We start from the raw sequence: 18,985 nt of genomic DNA on the forward strand, positions 1-18,985 counted from the left end.
CTGCCAGGCCGAAGCCGAGCACCAGCGCCCCCCCTGGACCGAACAGAGGTGCTAGCACCGAGTCAATGTCCAAATTAGGCTCCTGCTCATTCCTTTCCTCCGCCGGCACGTCCGTCGCCACATCGGTAGCGTCCGCGACGGCGGCGCCGCCGCCACAGAGCGCCGGAAGGTCAAACAGTACGGCAACATCATGGGTGGCGACCTGAAGTAAGCTGGCGCGAGTGGGACCACCGCCACCTCCACCGCCGCCGCCGCGACGGCGCCGCCGCCACACTTCCTCCCCGTCCGCATCCCCCTCCCCCTCCCCTTCCACGCCCTCGCCGTACTCCCCCTCCCCCTCCCCATCGCCTGCCGCCGCCACCTCCCAATCTGCCAGGCCCTGTGTAGCCCGCCACTCCACATCGATTCCGATCAGATCCGCGCCGGACAGCGCCGCTGCCGCGGCACGAAGACCCGTGGGTCCGTCCACAAACAACACGGCGGACGGCGGCAGCGCCAGCGGCAAGAACCGCTCCGCCCGTGCTGCCTCCTGAGCTGCGAGTACTTCCGGGTCCAGCTGGAGGGCGGTGGGGGGGAGGCCGAAGCGCTTGCGGTACTCGTCCGCGAGGCCGGCCTCGCCCGCCTCCACCATCTGCAGGGGCACAGGTGAATGTATGTAGGTATGTAGGTCTGTATGGGTACGGATATTTGTGTGCCTGGAGCAAATTCTGTTGCTGTTTCGTGCATGCAGTTATCCAGCAGGTATTCCCCCTCCATACCTCCCGCCCCACCTGCTGCAGCAGCTCGAGCTGCATGGCGGCATCACCGCCCACAAAGGCAGCTGCCACCCCCCACACCCGCTTGGAGGTCAACTTGGACAGCGCGGCACGGCGGTAGCGGGCCTCGATGTCGGGGAACTCCTTGGGGGGGTGGGTGGGCGGGGCCGTGGGAGCGTTGGGGGTGAGGTAGGGGGGTTGGAGGGGTTGGGGGGTTTAAGACGAACCACTGCTATATAACTTGGATTAGGGGTTGGGCGCGGGATAAAAAATATTTCAGCGCCACAGAAAGCAACTTCCGACGTCCAAAGCAAAGCAAGCAGAACTGGGCCAACTGCCACGCCCCGTCCAAAGCTTGTTGTGGGGGGGATGTAGGGGGTGTCGGTTAGGGTTAAGGTTGGGGATCCCGGTGCAGGGGCATGGGGAGACCCATGGGACTCCAGGCGGAATACACGCCCCGTCCACATTTCATCATGCCCTTTCTTAACCCCCTTCCCTCACCTCCCCCTGTGTGTCGCACAGTTCCCCCTCCCCCCTCCGCCTTTCCCCCCCCTTCCTCCCCCTCCCCCCTCCCCCTCCCCTCCCCCCATTCACCGCTCTGAGTCCGAACAGCCGAGTAGCCCGGGCAGCTGCCTTGAGCCGGTCCGCGGAAATACACGTCTCAACGAATATCACCTCGGGGAGTGGGGTTGGGGGTTGAGGGGAAGGGGGATCACACGGTGCAAGAGCCGCAGGGGTACACGTCTGAAGTGCAGGGAGTGTGCGTGTGGGTTGTGTGTGTGTGTGTGGCGGGAAGGGGAGAGGAAAAAGGATGGGGGGAAAGAGGGTCGGGGGGACGTTATGACAGTGTTGTATTGATGTTTGTAGCAGGAGGGTGAGAGAATGGATGTCACTCCCCCCACCTGCCCCCTCTTTCTCCCCCACCTGATCCTCCCGGCTCAGCCCCGCCGCCCACTTCTCCGCCGCAGTCTCCTTCCCCTCGGCCACCAGCCGGCCGAATAAGGCGGGACGGTCTACCAGGTCGCAGAGGAGCGCGTGACAGCGCCGGGGGCGCAGGAGGGGGGGGGTAAGGGAGGGAGGGAAGGGGGGAAGAGGGGGGAGGGGAGAGGTTGAATGCGGGGGTTACTGCCTCCACATTGTACGACGCGGCGTCGCCTCTCCCTTCCTCTTCTCGGATACCTCAACATCTCCCCCCTTCTGGAAAACCCCGTCCCGCTGGTCTGGGTTGTTCGCCTGTCTTCATGTCTGTCTTGCCCGCTGCCCCCCTCGGGCCCCACATGGTTAGGATTGCGCGTTGACTCACTCCCGCTTCATGGCGCCAAGCCATGAGCCCCACTCCCGTGTCCTGAATCCACCCATCTACGAACACCACAGTCACCAGCAGACGCACCGCTAAAACACACACGCACGCACACAAACACACACACACACACACACGCGCACCATTACACACACGCACCTGGAAATGCATCACTAGGCCCAGTCCCGGTGTGAGCGTTACACGGTCGGAAAGCAGCTCCGAAACCGCCGCAGCGAGTGCCGGGGCGTCCGCCACGTCAGCACTGCGAATTGAGTTCGGGGAGGGAGGGTTTTGCATGCGCCGTACATGGGACTACACAAACACCCCCACGCCCCGAAAACCCACCACCGACATCACCATACACCCGCAGTATTCAGTTTCTTTAGTTTCTGAAGCAATACACATACACACACGCATCCAGTAGCAGTAGAGCAATAAAGAGCAGTAGCAGTGCTAGCAGTACTAGCAGACTGCAGGCGGCGCTGCCCCCTACCCAGCAGCAGTAGCAGCAGCAGAGGCAGCAGTAGCAGCAGTAACAGCAGTAGCAGCAGTAACAGCGGTAGCAGCAACAGATGCAAATGTGCAGTAACGCCAATGAATGTCCGGAACCTCTGCCGTACCTTTCTGTGGACCTTCCTTCCATTTCTTCTCCTCCCCCTCCTCCTCCCCCTCCTTCCCCCCACGTTAGACGAACTACCCCCTGACCTGATATCCACAATACACACACACACACTCACACACACACGCTCACCCGCTAAGGTCAAACACCTGCGCCAGTTTGAGAGCGATGCGGGCGTAGCGGGGCTGGCTGTAGCACGCAGAGAAAAGCCGCAGCACCCGCGGGCGGTGGTACGTCGCGAAAGCCGCTGGCAACATCGGCTGGTGCTGTTCAGCGAGCTCCCCTGTTGCCGTACCGCCCAGTTGCGCCTGCGGCTGCCCGGATTGTTTCTGCCCTTGCTTTTGTCCCTGCCGGCCTTCCCGCCCTTGCTGGTGGTGCTGCTGGATTAGCTCAAGCAAGAGGTGGCTCATGGTTCCGCTCCAAGTGTCCTTCGCTGGCCGCGTCTGCTGCTGCTGTTCCTGCGGCTCCAGGATATCGCCAGCAGTGAGCTTGCCACCTACGTCGGCGGTGGGGACATTGCCTTTCTGTACGACTGCAATCGCCGCCACGCGCGATGTCGAAGAGATTTCTAACCCCAGTGCCGAGTCGATAGCCGTATGGGATGATGTGGGGACAGGGTCGGTTTGGGGAGATGAAGCTGGCGTGGCGGTGGCGGTTGCTTTACCGGGTGGGGAAGCATCCGGCCCCAGCACGAGCACCTCCAGACAGCAAAGTAAGAACTCCAGGCTGCGTCTGGGTTCGACCTTTTTGAATAATACGGTGCTAAGGCTCTGCTGGATCGACTTAAAATGCATCTGCGGTGATTGCAGTAGGAGCTGCACCGACAGCAGGAAAGGCTGGGGATCCGCCGCTTCAACCAGCGCCACCCAGTCGGGAGGGCCAGAGGATTGTGAGTCAGCCATTCGTGCGCTATAAAGGCTGCGAGTATAACAGCCGACAAAATATGGCAACGGAATGTCACGTCAGGGAATATCCAAGAGACTAAATTTATTGAAATTACAACTCTAAGCAGCCTTACAAACGCCTCGAGCACACATCATCACCAGGTGTTTGAGTTTGCATTGCTAGTTGACGCTCAGGTGGTTGGACATAAGTGCACGACAACCGACATTTTTGTTTGACACAAAGTACACGTCATGTCGCCATGATCCAGTCCTGGTGAATCATACATGCCACGTCACACAGCATCCACGCGTTCATCGCGTGGTCGGAAAATGGTGAATTTAGCGACGGGCCTGCTCGCGACCGCTGCAACGGTCGGAGCGGTGCTCGCAGCAAGGTGCGGTAATAAGTGATCATATTGCTTATCAGTCAACCATACTCAAATTACCTGAATTTTGACAGTGAATAAGTTGTCGCGCTCAACATCTATGCATCCCCAATGGGAATTCGCCTTCGCAGCACCTGGTTCCTGCGCCACTCCAGTCGCCAAAGGAACGTGCTGGCGACCGGACGTTCTGGCGAGGAGAGCCATCAGCACACAAATGGCGATGCGAAGGTTACTGAGGACGCTGGGCCTGTTACCCAGGTACGCAATCCGTCATCATGCTATCATGCATCAGCCCCGAGCTCTAAGCTCAGCCCCGCTTCCTCTAACATAAGTCTAGGCCGGCCATCGTGTGGGGGCGACCCGCGCGACACAGAGCACGCCGCTTTTATGCATCAGAGCAGCAGAACAGTGCAGCAGGATGCGGGTGTACGTGCTTTCCTTCCTTCTGGACCCCTCGTTCCGTCCACGTCCGAAACCTTGCTTGCAATCTGATTGCGCATTTTTCAAAACATACACACACTTACAGAAACATACATACACATACACATAGGCAGCTCGATTCCGTGGCGTGAACTCTTGTTAATTAGTGTGTCCCGTAATAAGCCGCCTTTTCTTTCCACCCTCGTCGAGGAGCTTTCCTTCGCTCGCACCGCCTGGGCCCACCACGGCCGTGTTGACCCCCACATCAACAACCTAGGCAGGCGAGGCTTCCAAACACGGCCCCCTGTCCGCAGCCCCCCTGCGGTCCCCTGCGGTCTTTGCCCCCCGTTGATATCGCGCCATGGCCACCTTGTCACCCCGCATCGCAGGAAGCCAAGGACTGGGCGGCGTTGTACGACAGGATGGCGGACGAGTTTGCATCTGGAGGTACGACACGTTACGTGGCGTTTTGGGGTGTTTTAGGCACGGTACGACAGGCAGTCCAGTTGCCGAAAGGATTGGCTCGCGGGAAGTCTCCCGTCGTTTCGGCGGCAGAAATGCACTGAAAGCGACTGAACGCTGCTCACGGCGCGGAAACCGTGGTTGCCGTATGGTTTAGCTCGTGAACACCGCCGGGGGCACTTTGTCACTCTCATCCTTATCCTCCCGGTACCAGGCCTGGCCTGGAACCTCGAGCAGTACGGCCATTTACACACAGAATTTGGGGATGTAGCTTTCGACCCACGGGTCCCATTCCACATCTCATGTGGATGGTGGTGCCGCTCCCCACGTCAGCGTGTCTGTACCCCCTCATCCAGCCCCTCATCCACCCCCTCATCCACCCCCTCATCCACCCCCTCATCCACCCGTCCACAAGCATCCGCATTACAAAAGGGGAATTAAACGTCGGCTCCAGGCAGTGGTGATTTCTCAGGGCGTCCTTCACCATCACCACCATCACCACTACCACTATCACCACCATCACCACTACCGCCATCACATAAGGGGAACAATTCCTTGGTTCCCGGTGTGCGGTATCTGTTCACTTACCCCGCCGCTTAGTCGATCTGGGACAGGGTGCCGTACCAGCGCGCCGTGGGGTTTGCGTGTCGCTGAGGTACGGAACCAATCCACCTTCCCTCTCGTTATGTAGGGGGTTACGGGGGGGATAAAAGTGGGTCCGTAAAAATAATACTTATGTCGCGTCTCACTTGGACTCCCCTTTGCCATGGGTTCGTGGCTGAGCTTGACTTCTGCCGGGAGCCCCCCCCCACCCGGGCGGCCCTCCACCCCGGACCGCAACATGCGGCCCGATGCCCATCATTCGGATGGCGATACCGATGCCAAACGCGCAGATCTGAATCCAAAGGCCATCGAACCGCTCAAATCCTGGTTCCATGGGGTGGAGGATCCCGAGGAAACACCCTGGCCCAAGAAGTACACGGAGCTGGAGCCGCCGCTGCAGTTTGGTGCCGTACGATTGCTTGTCGTACCGTTGGACGACTCGCCTGTCGTACTCCGCATCGCGGCGAGCGTTACTGCGGACGTGATGCGCTTGCTGCCCGATGGCACCAAGGTAGTGGGGGGGGGGGATGGGGTGATATGGGATGGTGTGTGTGTGTGTGTGGTGAGGGGAGTGTGCTCGGGATCTTGCATCTGGTAAAACGGACAAAAGAGGGGGACTTGAGACCGAAGGGCCGCCAACAATGGCACAAGCCACTCCATGGCCGGTGATTTAAACGTGTGTCGTACGTCCCTATGGGTTCCTGTGGACACGCACTCATTCGCCCCTCGCCACGCCCCTCGCCACGGCACGCTCCGCAGGTGTTTGCGAACGCACGTGGCAACTACCACTGTACGGTCTTCCACACATCCCAGCCCACCGACCCGCGTCCCGACCCCACCCGCCCCGACGGCGGCACCGACCCGACCCTGGAACCCTCCCGCCGCCGCCTGCCCACCGACGCCGAGTGGCGGCGAGAGCTGGAAATTGTACGGCAGCTGGTCGCGGCGACGCCGCAGCCTTTGCTTCGGGTGAGTTGGTCGTACAGACGAGTTCATTTTCAATTCAGCGTGTTCTGCGCGCAAGGGCCCTTACTTCGGGGGGCTTATTGTTTGACACCCGCATGTGCACCACCCTGCCATTGGCAACCCACGGCTTGTTGCCTTCACCACTCACTTCGCCGCACCGCGTCTTAGTCAGGACCGTTGAGGAAGGAAGCCCAGTGCCAGTGCCAGTCAAATCCTACCCAGCTCCCGAAAGGAGCTACCCCTCTTCCGCACGTCGGCTCCTCAGCTCTGGACGCATGTTGAAACCCTACCTCCTCACAGCCGTGTGCGTAGCCCCCCGCCCCTTGAGCACAGCCGCGGCTTTCCCTCACTCGCCCAGCACCACTCAGTCACTCACTCACTCAACCACCCTCCCTGGAGCCCCCCCAGTTGGAGCGGGTGGTTCAGGCCTCTACGGGCGTGTTGCTACTGACGTGGACGGAGGTGGGCCAGGGGGCCGTGGTCTCGGATCTTCGCCGAAGGCTGAGGGAGGCTTTCCCTGGGGCATCCACCAAGCAGGTCTGTGCGGATGTGCGATATGCGTGTATGTGCGTGTATGTATGGAGGTATGTATGTATATGTGTGACTGCGCCCAAAGCGCGATCTTGGGGATCAAACCCAGGCACGATTTCACAAGCCTTTGTTGGATCGTAACTCCCACTGTCTAGACAAACTTACATCGGCCAGTACCTCCCAACTACCCAACTGCTCCTGCCAACCGCTAACAGACCCTGCCGAGATCCACTCACAACAAAGTCCGAACTCCCCCAAAAAATTCCCTTTCCCCCACGAAAATCTTTGTCAAGGCCACCATCATCCACTCGTCGCTGCTGCGCATCGTCAGCTCCCGACCGTTGGGCCCCGCGGCCGTGGACGCCGTTTCGGAGGCGTGCCGCCACTGGACCGCCAAGCTGCGAGGCACGCTGTACACCCCGCGCACGTTGTGGTTCATTCGGGAGATGGAGTTCTCCACCATTGAGGGCGACCGGGAGGTGCTGACGTTGGGGGATGCGAACGCGCCGCCACGGCACTGGTAATCGCGAGTGCGCGCGTGTGTGTGAGTTTATGTGTGCGACGGGGGAGTTGGGTCGGCTGAAGACGGAGGGGAATCTTAGACTCAGGGCGCGACACGAGGGGCGAGGCGGGTTTAAATCATGATGGAGGTGTTTAGGTAAGGAGGTAACTAGGCGACAAAAACGCCATCGGGCGCCCTCGGGCGCGAAGCGGCGGGAGGGGATTGGACAAGAGTGATGTGAGGGGCCGTTAGCGGGGGGTGGGTTACAGAGGAGAGCGTGAGGTGCGACGGCAGCGGCGATGTAGCTAGCGGGCGCTGTCCACAGCCCCGCAGGCGAGGGATGGATGGATGGAGTCAGGAGGAAGCGCAGCAAAAGTGTGCGAGGGTCAGGTGCATATGGGGATGGTATGTGGGTGCAGAGGACGCCACCGACTGGCGACTTCATCATGAGCAGCGAGGGCGATAACTATCGTGGGCCACAAACGCGAACCACAACCCGTTGCAACGGCCACTTTAAGCTATAATGGAGTTGGACTTTCCATTACCCGGACGCGTGTCATGTTTGGGTATGTGCGCGTTGTCTCACCGAGAACGAGGGGGACAGGTGCTCGCAAGGGCTGAGGTAGTGCCGCAGAAGTTTCAGATGACCGCGTGCGGGAGGAGCGTTATATCCAATGTTGAACGAATAATGCGATGCGAAAGCGAGTTAGACCATTTACCCCTCGGTCGTACGAGTTGCCAGGTATGAGGGCCATTGGATGTCTCGGCTATACGTTCGTGTTTCATGGCAGCTGGGGCGATTGGCAGAAGATAAGAGGTGCGTGCACAATGCGCTGTGATATGCGGAACTATTGCATCGAACGGTTTGCAATTCGCACATTCTTACACTGCCAGGATCCGGGAGGAAACTGGGCTTAACCATGTTAAGCTAATTGTTAAACCAGTAGTTGCATTTTAGTAGATGATTACTCTCACGGGGTTTTGCACGCCCACACTTTAGGTGTGCAGAGCTTCGTGACGATTCGGTCTTGATAAAAACACGGATGTCATGGATGGGTGCGTACTTGAAGCATGCAGCGAGACAGCTCCAAAAAGGTTTACTGGCATCGGCGACAATCGTAGCGCATGTGATCAATCAAACTCCTACACCACGGCTTCCACGGCTGGCAACATCTCCCTGATAAGAGCACAGCCCACAGTACCATTGAAGGTAATTTACCATCACTCCAGTACACGTTCCAGACACCCGGCAATCGGCAGAACCTGCACTTCTCCGACCCCAACAACCATATATTCTTCGTCAGGTTCACTATTTCGATTATTGCTCTAATTCACACGCACGCCTGCCATTGCGATGATGCGAAGTCAACACAGGTTTCCTGTATGAAACCACTGCATCAGACAAACCGCCATCTAACAAGCACCTTTCAAACACCCCAGGGCTGACAAACAGACATGTTCCAGTTTCTCGCATATAGATCTCCGCATATGTGCACAGCGAGCAAAGGGTTTCACCACACCACCTTAACGACGGATCTATAGCACAGGTACACCAACCAGCTAACGGCGAGACCCGCCGAGCCCGTGAGTCGCGCGGTTTGGTTGACACGCTGGCCAAGCAGCCACACGAGGGACCCTAAAACGCTTGCCCAACATCTGGCGCGACTTACAGAGCACATCGATCTTCGAAGTGGTCACTCGTGAGCCAGTACATGGGGAATTCCGACCCCATGCCCCGAAGATGGCCCGAACGCCAAACCCCTTTGACTCAACCGTACGTATATGAGGCCCCTGCTGGGGCACCCTACAGGTCGACATGAAGACATTTAATGGGAGCAGTCGGGAGCTTGGGACATGCTAAATCCGTAGGGCTGGTTCAGCGGCCTGCTGACGAAGCCAGCAGAGCTGTCACAACAGGCGGTAGTATAGTAATCCGGACGTCACAAGAAACGGTCAACATGCCAAATCAACCGAAGAATACCCATGCATGCTTATTATGCGCACTAGCGTGAAAACGCGCCAGCATACGCACTAGCCACCAGCGCTTGGCTGGCTTAGCTTGCTAGGAAGGCGCCCGAGGTGGTGATGGCGTTCTGAACGACAATGGGGTGCGGCCGGAGAGCCATTTCGATGTCCCCTGCCCAGTAGTTCTCAATGTTCTTCAGGCCCAAGTACCTGCGTGCATAGCAAGCAACAAACATTCAGACAATACATGAGCCGAAGTACAGTGCTTCAAGGCAAGAGCGTTGCTACAACCCCCTAACATGCGCTGGGTGAAGCCTGCGACCGTTCACAGTTGCCTTAACGCATGGTGCCTCCATTACCAACGGGCACTGTCACCACACAGAGGCCCTCGCAGACCTTGCAAACGCGCACGTCAAAAATATATGGGCATACACTGCTCCATCTCTTCCCTTGTCATTTCGCAATCCCAGTTATGTGTCTCTTGCAAGGATCCGAGTACGCCCATTGCGACCCACCAATCAACTGTTTTTCTGAGGCCCTCCTCCCAGCTAGTCCGCTCCTGCCAGCCCAGTGCCGCCAGTTTGGCCGAGCCGATGTAGTAGCGCCGGTCGTTGAAGGCGCGGTCCTTTACAAACACCACCTTATCCTCCGGCAGGTTGAACAACTTTGCAATGTCGCGCGCCACCTCCAGTACGCTGCGCTCCCTATCTGTGCCGATGTTGTAAGTTTCCCCTGCGCATCATAGGCGGGAGCGCACGTACACGAGTGCATGTACACGTACACGCATATATCCGACAGACATGATTGGATCATTTAGGCAGCGCATGGATTGAATCGACGCCTTGGAAGTGAAGGCCGCAGCAATGCGTTACCACGTGGATTGCCAAGAAGCGAGGTGCAGGGGGACGCCTGGACGTCATTGAGGCATCTGATAAGATATGTTGCCAGGCGACAATCTGCTGCAAGAACGTTCCTCATGCACGTACTGCCCGCTGGGTGCAGTCAGCTCTAGGGAACAATTTTTAAGCAGCTGTACGCCCCGATCAACAAGTGCCGTTCGCGTCACAGAACCAAGGAACTACGTGCAACACCGGCAGAAGCACCAGATAATGCAGACAACCGGCCTAGCTTTCCCTGAAACACCCACCTGTGACGCCCTTGTGTAGCACGCAATCAAACGCCTCCGCCACATCTTCAACATAGAGATACGACCGCACGCTGCTGCCATCGCCGTGCAGGGGAAGCTCCTTGCCCCGGGCTGCTAGCAGCGTGAACTTGGGAATGAGCTTCTCCGGGAACTGATGTGGCCCATACACGTTGTTGCCCCGCGTGATGATGACGGGCATTTTGTATGAGGTGATGTAAGCGCGGGCAATAAGCTCGGCGCCGGCCTTGGCGGCCGAGTAGGGGTTGGTGGGGTCCAGATGGCTTGACTCCACAAGGCCTTTGTGCAAGGACAATGAAGCGCGATGTGTACATTATTGAGCTTGACGCCGCATGAATGCATTGAGGGGAGGCTTATTCCGGAAAATCATGCATGACGTCCTACAAAGCTGCTGCAAGATGCGGAGCATTATCGCCTCCATGCTCAACAAGCACTTGCCCCTTCAGCGCAGCCCATGGATTCATTAAAACTTTACGCATATCTTACTTGCCGACATCAACCCCGACACCGACCTGATGACCCACATCACTACATCACCAACCTGCATTACATATGTGTTCGAATACGCCCACAACACCTTTGCGCGAGGAGGATAGCTGTGTCATCACAATTGGCTCACGGATACCCTTGCCAAGCCATAAAAGCCTTGCGTGCCTTATACCTAACTAAACCCAACTACACCTTTCCCCAAGCTCCAGCGGCCCCATACCTGTTGTTTTGCCCAGGCTTGTCTCCCCATACACCTCATCAGTGCTAACATTTATGAAACGACGGATCGTCCCTGCCATGCGGCTCGCTTCTAGCAACACATGCGTGCCGTAAGTGTTGTTAAGGGTAAACGCAAGGCTGTTGCCAAAGGAGTTGTCAACGTGCGTCTGCAGGGAGCCGAGAAGTCACGCAGTTAGGGAGCACCAGATTTGCAGGCCAAGGGGAACGCTGGATCGCGCACCTGTGCTGCGAAGTGCATGACGGTGTCAATTTCCTCCGTCTTCAAAATATAGCTGATCAAATCCATAGATTGAATATCGCCTTTAATAAGCTGCGCGGATACATAACGGCCTTGTTAGTACGCTTCCGGCAAACAAATTGTGCCCGTCCCGTGTCGCACCCGAAAATTTGGTTTGTCGGCCAAGCATGAAAGGTTATTCACGCTGGCGCAGTAGTCCAGCTTGTCCAGAACGACCACCTGCTCGACGTCATTAGGTAAGACAGGCTAGAAGACACCTTGCCGGGACGATATGTGCCGCACCTTGTACTCCGGGTACCGCGTTGCAATGCGTATAACGACATGAGAAGCAATGAACCCTGCTCCCCCAGTAATTAGGATATTCTTGGGCGTATATGGCTCCGATTCACCAATCCCATTGTCGATCGACGCCATTTTTGTAGTTGGTCTTTGCTAACGCAAACGCCAAGGACGAGTTTATGGCAAGCCAATGAATAAAAAGTAACCGTTATGCTATAAGCCGAATGCTATACCGTTGCGTACTAATGCTGGATGTATGCCGTACATGTTGGACTCTTATTACATAAACCCGAAGTCCCTTTAAAATTGCACGCAAGCTTGCCGGAAGCTCATATGTCATCTTGCAGGGCAAACTGTGTACTTTTCGGTGAAGATCGGGTTCTATGTTTTAAACATAGACCAGTCAAGAATGAGTGGCCCAATTCTTTGTTGGCTAGTAACACTTAAAATTTATGAGGAAAACTTTGATGATAAAGTCCCCAATAAAAATGACTTGTTTAATACGCGTGTGTCCACTCATTCTTGACTGCTATAGTAAATTACTATCCACGAGACTGACGCGCGTTGCTAGGCCTTTGTTATCGGTGCACAGTGTTCTGCAAAACACTACAAAGTGCCGCCGCGCAAGTAGATAAGCGAAACACCGGTCATCCTTCCAAATGCTAGCAACCCGTTCATTCTGCGTGTGACAGCCTGTGGATGGGTGATCTTCCGCTGCGTGACCTCATTGCATCCGTATCCATGTCCATCACAGACGGAAACTGCTCTGTGCTGCGTTTTTAGGTCCCAAACGGCACGCAGCAGCGGCAGGAGCAGTAGCAACAAGCAGCTCGATACGACACCTCCTGCGGCCCGCACATGCTCGCTGGCTTCGAGGTACAACAGCCACGGGTCGCCGACCCGCCAATGACCGCAAGTAGTCCATCCAAGAATGATGATACATATGTCGGGTACCATATTGCTTGTTGAGTCGGGAAACAACCTGAAAGTGCTCTCCTAAGTGCCATTGACGGAAAACAGTGCCCGGGCATCCTTGGCACGGCGTAACACAGGTTGACAGTTTTTCTCTGGTCCATTGGAGCTCCTTTGGTATTAAAGTACCAGTATCACTAACTCAGGGTGCTAAAGTCGAAATTTTCTGGCTTGAATGTAAAAGTTCAAGTGGGTACTTCCAGGCCGGAAACTTGCTAGAGGAGAAGTTAGAGGAGAAGTTATCTACTGTAAAACTGGATGCAGCGGGTACAGGTGCCAGTCGTGCCCTAGCCAGGTGCCTCCTTGTCATTAATGCGAAACCACGTGGGGAGAGGTGGGCTTTCCCATGCACGGGACGCGGGGCCTGGTGCAAGCCAAACGTATTGGCCATGGGGGGCGACGGTGTACCCAGTTGCATCCTGCGGTAAGGCACGGCGGGGCGGGATTTCATCGGGGATGCCACCTCCAGCTGGCCGCGCATGGAAAAAAAATCGCCACCAAAATATGGGAACATGAACCCCGAAGCTGCTGCCGACAAAACCGCCTAGGCAATCAGTCAGAGAGGGCCCTAAATGTGTGAAGTGAATTGCATGGATACATGGTGCACTTTGTGCGGCGCAAACCCCAAAGAAGCTGCCCAAGACTCCCCCCAGGAAAGCGTTCAAGACCGACGGGGGTAGCATCATCCGCTGTTAAAACAAAGTCCTTAAGGGGCAATGTCCATCGCGTACCATGTATGTTCCAGAGCAGCAGCACCAGCGCCTGCGTGCGGAGTCTCCACACTTTCAAAGCCACTACGGAGAGGCCCTTGGTTCGCTGATGCTTTACTGTTGGCGATCGCAAGTCTCCTACACTTTAAGATACAGCTGGAGTAATTGGCCGTTGCATGTGAACCTATGCGGGTGGACGTCCTCCACCGTTAAAACTACCGCAGACAGTCAGTCATGGGCTCGCATCGCAAGTTAATCTGCCTGCCGACCTATTCCCAGGTGTCGGGCTCAGCCTGCCTGTCCCAGGCCTCAGGCCGGCTCGACGCGCATACGCTTCAACATTTACAAGGTTTGAACTCCGCTTTGTTTGCGTAGTACCAAAGATACCTAGCTTTCCGCCCTGGTGCACATGTCAGGTCTGCTGTACACAGGTACAAACGAATTTCCTACTGCACACCTCGCTTCGGCACGTGTGCGAAGAGTGGACCCTCCTTTACTGACTGTATGAAATCCAGGCTGTACGACACCGTGTCATGCCCCGTACACTGCTGTATTTGTACTATCAGTGCCGCACTGCACCTAACACGGGATACAGTACCTTACACCCCTGGGGAGCCCCTCCCCCGCAAGGTTGGGGTGTTTAGCAAAGCTGCGGGATACGCGGGAAGCAAGCTGCGAAGGCTCTTAATGAATTGTATCCTAGGGGAGGGGAATACACCGAACACCCACAGGGAGGTGCGTATCCCGTGGTGTTGCCTCTCCGCCAAATCATGCATACACCAACCCATCGAGACAGCAAAAAGGAAGCGGAAAATTCCCCCACCCCTACGCCTTTCCGCGCCGGGGTGCGCCTCCTTGGGAGGCGTAATTCGGCAAGACTCCCCGCTGTCTGCTTGTCCGTCCGAATTAAGGGCATCAGCGTGCAAGTTCCAGCAACAGGGACCAAGGATAAAAAGGTTAATGGACAAGAGAGACAAGCTATTAGGCAGGTATTCAGGCAGGCCAGGACTCACAAAATCTGCCTTTTCCTACCCTCTTAGGCCGTCACAGCTCGATTGATTGAAAGGATCAATACTACACCCTTTATTATCAAATGCCGTTATGTGCATGTGTGCGTTTGTGTGCGCGCGCTTGCATGTGCGTGTATGTATGTACGTATGTGAGCTCGTGCGAGTGTGTACGTTACCCCCAGCTCTCTCGCGGACCTCGTTCCGCGTTCTCCCCCCCATCCAAACCGCCCATGAATCCAACGCATGTGCCTTGTTGTTACCTGTGCCCTTAGCAACGCACACCGCACACCGCGTGTGCATTGCTAACGCGCCCTTTACCATTGCCAACACCAACCATGCCACCAGCCATGTCACCATGACCTAGCTACCAACCACCATCACCCAGGGCAGGATGATACCGAATCCACGTGTACCTCCTACCCTAGCCTACCGTACTCTACCTCACCTCTACCGCCAGCCGCTTCGCCGCCTTATCAGCTCGTGGGGTTCCTTATTTCCGTTTGAGCAACAGGACCCCAATCTCGCCAACCTTGGGGCTGTCTTCGGGGAAGGCGGAACAAATTAAGAATGTGCTATGTGGCTAATGTCCACCATCCTCGACCGATTGTGACCAATGGTGGCTCACGGCCCTACACGCTGCCCCAAACCCCTTCTCCTGCGTTAGAAATGCTTTGCGACGCCAGCCTTTGGGTCCCGACATCGTTTTGCGGTGGGTGGCTCTCCCTCTCTTTTCCACTCCTTCAGCAGCAGCTGCAACAGTAGGAGCAGCAGCAGGAATTCAAAGAGGTACTCAAGGATCGCATCCGTCCGTCAATCTGTGCGTCCGTCTGTCTATCCGTCTGTCTGTGAGTGAGCGAGTAGTTCGATACCAATGCGACAGCGAATCCCGCCGTCCGCTATTGCGCTCCGACCCAACACAACCCAACGCAACTCGACCGGTGTACCCCATACCGTACATTAGCCAGTCCAGCTCCTTGCCGCCATATACAACACTGCGGAGAGGCGGCCACCCAAGCGCTCCTCGCTTTCATCTCTTTTCTCATCTCTTCACCGCCCGGATTGACCTCCTCCCAAGCTTCACGGCATGACCGATGTCAAAATGGTTGAAGTGGTGGTGGTGGTGGTGGTGGTAGTAGTAGTGGCTTGCGCGGAGGACGGGTGATGCGATGAAGGACAGAGGCAAGGGCGTGGGAGGCGGATATGCACTCCATTCGACGGATATCCACTCCAATGCCCCTCCCACCACCACCACCTGCTCCTCCTGCTCCGCATCCTCCTCCACTGCCACCTCGTCAACCTGCTAGGCGGGTGGTGGGTAATTGGGGAGATCTGCGCCATCCCAGCAGCGGCATAGACCTGCTACGGTCTTGTTGTCTGCTGTGCGTGAGTGTTTACTTTGCCTCGCCGGACGGAGGGTGTGTGAGACGCACTCTGCGAAGTGGAGTAGACACCAGACAGCAGCTGCACCCGGTCCTCGGCTTTCATTGCCAATCGACGTCAAAACACCCAAAAGGGCCGTACCGCGCGCAGCAGCAGCAGTAGGTGCGCACGCGCATTTAAATACACAGCTATTTTATTTTTAATGCGCAAAGACAAAGACAAAGACAAGGGCGAGGAGGGCCCTAACTGGAGCCCCAGTTTTTTATAATTGGGAGGCTTGCAGCCCCCACCTTCCACCTCACCATCAATATAGCAGCGTGGTTGAAAGGTTGCAAGGTGAGACACGTTCATTCTCTCCAGAACCCCACCGATTACTCTCTCTCTCTCTCTGTCTCTCTCTCCCCCTCACTTTCTGTCCCGCTCACTCACACTCTCTCCCACACTCACACCCGCTCTCCCACGGGGGGAAGAACGTAGGGGCGCTTTCAGGGAGGCCTCCAACACCCTCGTTTACCCAGAGGGAATTTCGTCCCACTCCCTGGAACTCATGATTTGCCAAAAGCACACACGCACAGACACACCCACACACACTCCTCAGCCACGAAAATGCTCACAGTAAGGAAGGACGCGTTTACTCTCATAATTGTATCACTCAGGATGTGGGGAGGGCGGTGGCGCCGGCGGCGAAGTACCGAAAAGGTGGTCGCGTGTCGCAAGGCCGTCATCGCATCACACGCGTCACACGTGCCGCGCCTCTCCCCCCCGTTCTCCCCCCCCGCTGCACGCACCAGTCGAGGAAAGTTCCCTCATACATGTGCTCTACGACGGGTACAGGTGTACAGGTGACAAGAAAGCATGACATCGTAACAAAAAACAAAGAAGCGGTTGGGCCCTTCCTTGCACTCGTTGTAGGGGGACGGCGCGTTGCCCACCATGCCGGCGGTGCACTTACCGCTCCGAAACCCAGCCCAACCCAACCCGCCGCGCCATGGCATCACACCACGGAACCCCCACGAGCCACGGAACCTATTGTCCAAACTGCGGCCGCCTGCGTTTGCGCCTCCTGACGCAAACAGTACGGAATCGTACGGACCCCACGGGAAAAAAACATTTGTCGCTTCATCCTCAAATGCAGAAAACAAAAGTGCTGCTGCTGCTGCTTTTGCCGCTGCTGCAACGAGGCAAATGCGCGGCAACAACGCGAAATGCGGCTACTAAGATACACGGCGCGCTGTGGGGCGGAGGTATCTCGCTTCATGGGGACCTTAATATTAGGGCACAGCAAAATTTTGGTGCTGCTGATGTGTTGGTGGACCTGCGGCCCCCAGGCCCAAAGTGGCGCGGGGCCCCTCGGAGCAGGAGAAGCACCCAATGAAATTTCCACATCCACATAGCGCGTACAAAAACACCGCCATATCCATCCATGGAGCTTTAGCTAGTAACCACTGCCCCATCAGAACCCCCTCTTAACATTTATTCGATACAGCTATCAAAAAAAGGCTTTCGGACGGCACCCTCAAGCTCCCTCCCTCCCTCCCTCATGTTCCCGTAGGTTTTCCATCGCCACACGAGTCCGTAATATGTGATATATTTCTGCCCTCTGCCGCGCTCGCTCCTCCCGTCACTCCCTCTCCTTTGCTCTCTGCGGCTTGGGCTTGCCAGCGCTTGCACATCCCCCTCCTCCTCTCATCATCATCATCATCATCCGTACGCCAGCCATACGTCATCCGTATCCCATCCGTATTTCATCCGTATCCACGTTCCCTCTGCCCATTTATTACGTTAGTAGGTATACAAGACATGCATGCTTATTCATACACTCACGCACTCAGAAGAAGGTTCGTGCTCAAGGACTTGAGTATGTTAGCAGTGCGGGTAATGCCGACCAAAATTCCCTACGAGCATGAGGCATCCGGAGTTGGCTATGCGGGTTCTGGAGAAGGACCACAGCTCCCCCCCCCCTCGACAAGCGGCGCCACTGTGTGTGTGTGTGTGTGCACTCGCGGGGTTGAGGCGGAAAGCTATGCACGAAAGCGAAGCACGCGTTGTGTTAGTACGGGCTCGATCAACGGGCTCTCCCTCCAATTTAAACTCCGCAAAAAGGGCCCAGGCACAAAAGCCCCCTAGCCCCTCCTCTTAGAGACCATTAAAGGCAATACGGCAAGACGATAATACAGTGAGTCCAGCCCCAGTCCGGTCTCAACCCTAGGACCACCGCCGCAGCTGCAAGCAGGATAGCACCGCGCTCTCTCCCTCTCGCTCTCACTCCCTCCCTGGCCCCTGCACTATAGCTCTCCAAGTTTCTTCCCTCGTTCCCAGATATTAAACGCTATCGCTCCTTCGCTTGTCGCCCGGGCCTCGGCCCCCTTGCCTTCCACCACATCGGGGCCCGAACAGGGCGTCAAAAGTGACTTCTGCAGCCCGTTACGGCTATGTACAGCGGTGCTGCTAATGCGGCGAGTACTGAGTCGCGTAACCCATGGGTCATCATCATCATCAACGTCGTTCATGGCGGCAAGCTTCCCGGCCGCCGTACACCGTCAGCTGACGGACGCGGACGTCGCCTGGCGCGATATTTGGGCTGCCGCCTGCGAGCCGGGGGCCGGACCCGACGGGGACTGCGCCGATTGTGCCGCTGCCGCCGCCGCCACCGCCGCGAATGCTGCCGCCGCTGATTGGCCTGGCGTCAAGTGCTGAGATTGCTGCTGCTGTTGCTGCTGATGCCGGCCGTGCGGCTGCGCTGCCGTCGCCGTCGCCGTCGCCGCAGTCGACGTAGCGACCTGCGGCTGACTGCCACTGACGGCAGCCACTGGCGTACCAGCGCCGCCGCCACCGGCAGCGGCAGAGGAAATGAGCGTCGCGAGCGGGTTCGTATGACCCACAAGACCGATTGCTGCGGCGGGTCCAAGGCCGTTGAGCCCTCCGGTTCCACCCCCGACGCCGAGTCCAGACAGCCCCGCCAGGCCGGCCGGTGTCGCCGCCGCCGTCAGGCCGCCCAGGCCGGCTGTCAGGCCGGCCGCCGCCAGCGGCGCCGTCAAGCCCTGCAGGCCGCCAATGCCGTTGAGACCCGCGGCAGCGGCGGCCGCGGCCAGCGGCCCCAGGCCGTTAA

The 18,985-nt window shown here is 57.2% G+C and overlaps 4 protein-coding genes across 4 annotated transcripts in view; 1 reads left to right on the forward strand and 3 right to left on the reverse strand.

Annotated features, from left to right (window-relative positions):
- VOLCADRAFT_118385 (uncharacterized protein) lies at positions 1-3,576 on the reverse strand (the record flags this gene model as incomplete). Its single annotated transcript, XM_002953612.1, has 5 exons — positions 1-631; positions 771-899; positions 1,350-1,430; positions 2,215-2,317; positions 2,807-3,576. Coding segments are annotated over 5 exons (1,714 nt in total), but the record flags the coding sequence as incomplete, so codon positions are not given.
- A 312-nt stretch (positions 3,577-3,888) lies between these two features.
- On the forward strand, positions 3,889-8,282 carry VOLCADRAFT_106011 (uncharacterized protein; the record flags this gene model as incomplete). The annotated part of the gene is made up of 7 exons (XM_002953531.1): positions 3,889-3,953; positions 4,076-4,202; positions 4,754-4,811; positions 5,720-5,940; positions 6,189-6,398; positions 6,795-6,932; positions 7,142-8,282. The coding sequence occupies 7 exons, from the start codon at positions 3,889-3,891 to the stop codon at positions 7,448-7,450; spliced, it is 1,128 nt and encodes a 375-aa protein (XP_002953577.1). The 3' UTR covers positions 7,451-8,282.
- Positions 8,283-8,292: 10 nt separating this feature from the next.
- VOLCADRAFT_82358 (uncharacterized protein) lies at positions 8,293-11,974 on the reverse strand. Its single transcript, XM_002953613.1, has 7 exons — positions 11,808-11,974; positions 11,667-11,744; positions 11,508-11,597; positions 11,268-11,433; positions 10,541-10,837; positions 9,909-10,125; positions 8,293-9,603 (listed from the first exon to the last, which is right to left on the reverse strand). The coding sequence occupies exons 1-7, from the start codon at positions 11,937-11,939 to the stop codon at positions 9,483-9,485; spliced, it is 1,101 nt and encodes a 366-aa protein (XP_002953659.1). The 5' UTR covers positions 11,940-11,974; the 3' UTR covers positions 8,293-9,482.
- Positions 11,975-18,416: 6,442 nt separating this feature from the next.
- VOLCADRAFT_94348 (myb-related transcription factor) overlaps positions 18,417-18,985 on the reverse strand; it is a gene marked incomplete at both ends in the record, with an annotated part of 6,986 nt that continues 6,417 nt past the window's right edge. The window contains 2 exons of the mRNA XM_002953614.1: positions 18,417-18,464; positions 18,759-18,917. Coding sequence (XP_002953660.1) covers positions 18,417-18,464; positions 18,759-18,917 — 207 coding nt within the window. The remainder of the gene's footprint in view (positions 18,465-18,758; positions 18,918-18,985) is intronic.

This window comes from Volvox carteri, assembly GCF_000143455.1.
Source record: "Volvox carteri f. nagariensis unplaced genomic scaffold VOLCAscaffold_37, whole genome shotgun sequence".
Lineage (NCBI taxonomy): Eukaryota > Viridiplantae > Chlorophyta > Chlorophyceae > Chlamydomonadales > Volvocaceae > Volvox > Volvox carteri.

Bases quoted from the DNA above. Each gene is read 5' to 3' on its own strand.
- VOLCADRAFT_82358 (XM_002953613.1), bottom strand. From the start codon at position 11,939: ATGGCGTCGATCGACAATGGGATTGGTGAATCGGAGCCATATACGCCC. The intron at 11,598-11,666 runs GTGCGACACGGG...GTATCCGCGCAG, and splicing joins CCGACAAACCAAATTTTCGG to CTTATTAAAGGCGATATTCA. The intron at 11,434-11,507 runs GTGCGCGATCCA...GGCTCCCTGCAG, and splicing joins TCATGCACTTCGCAGCACAG to ACGCACGTTGACAACTCCTT.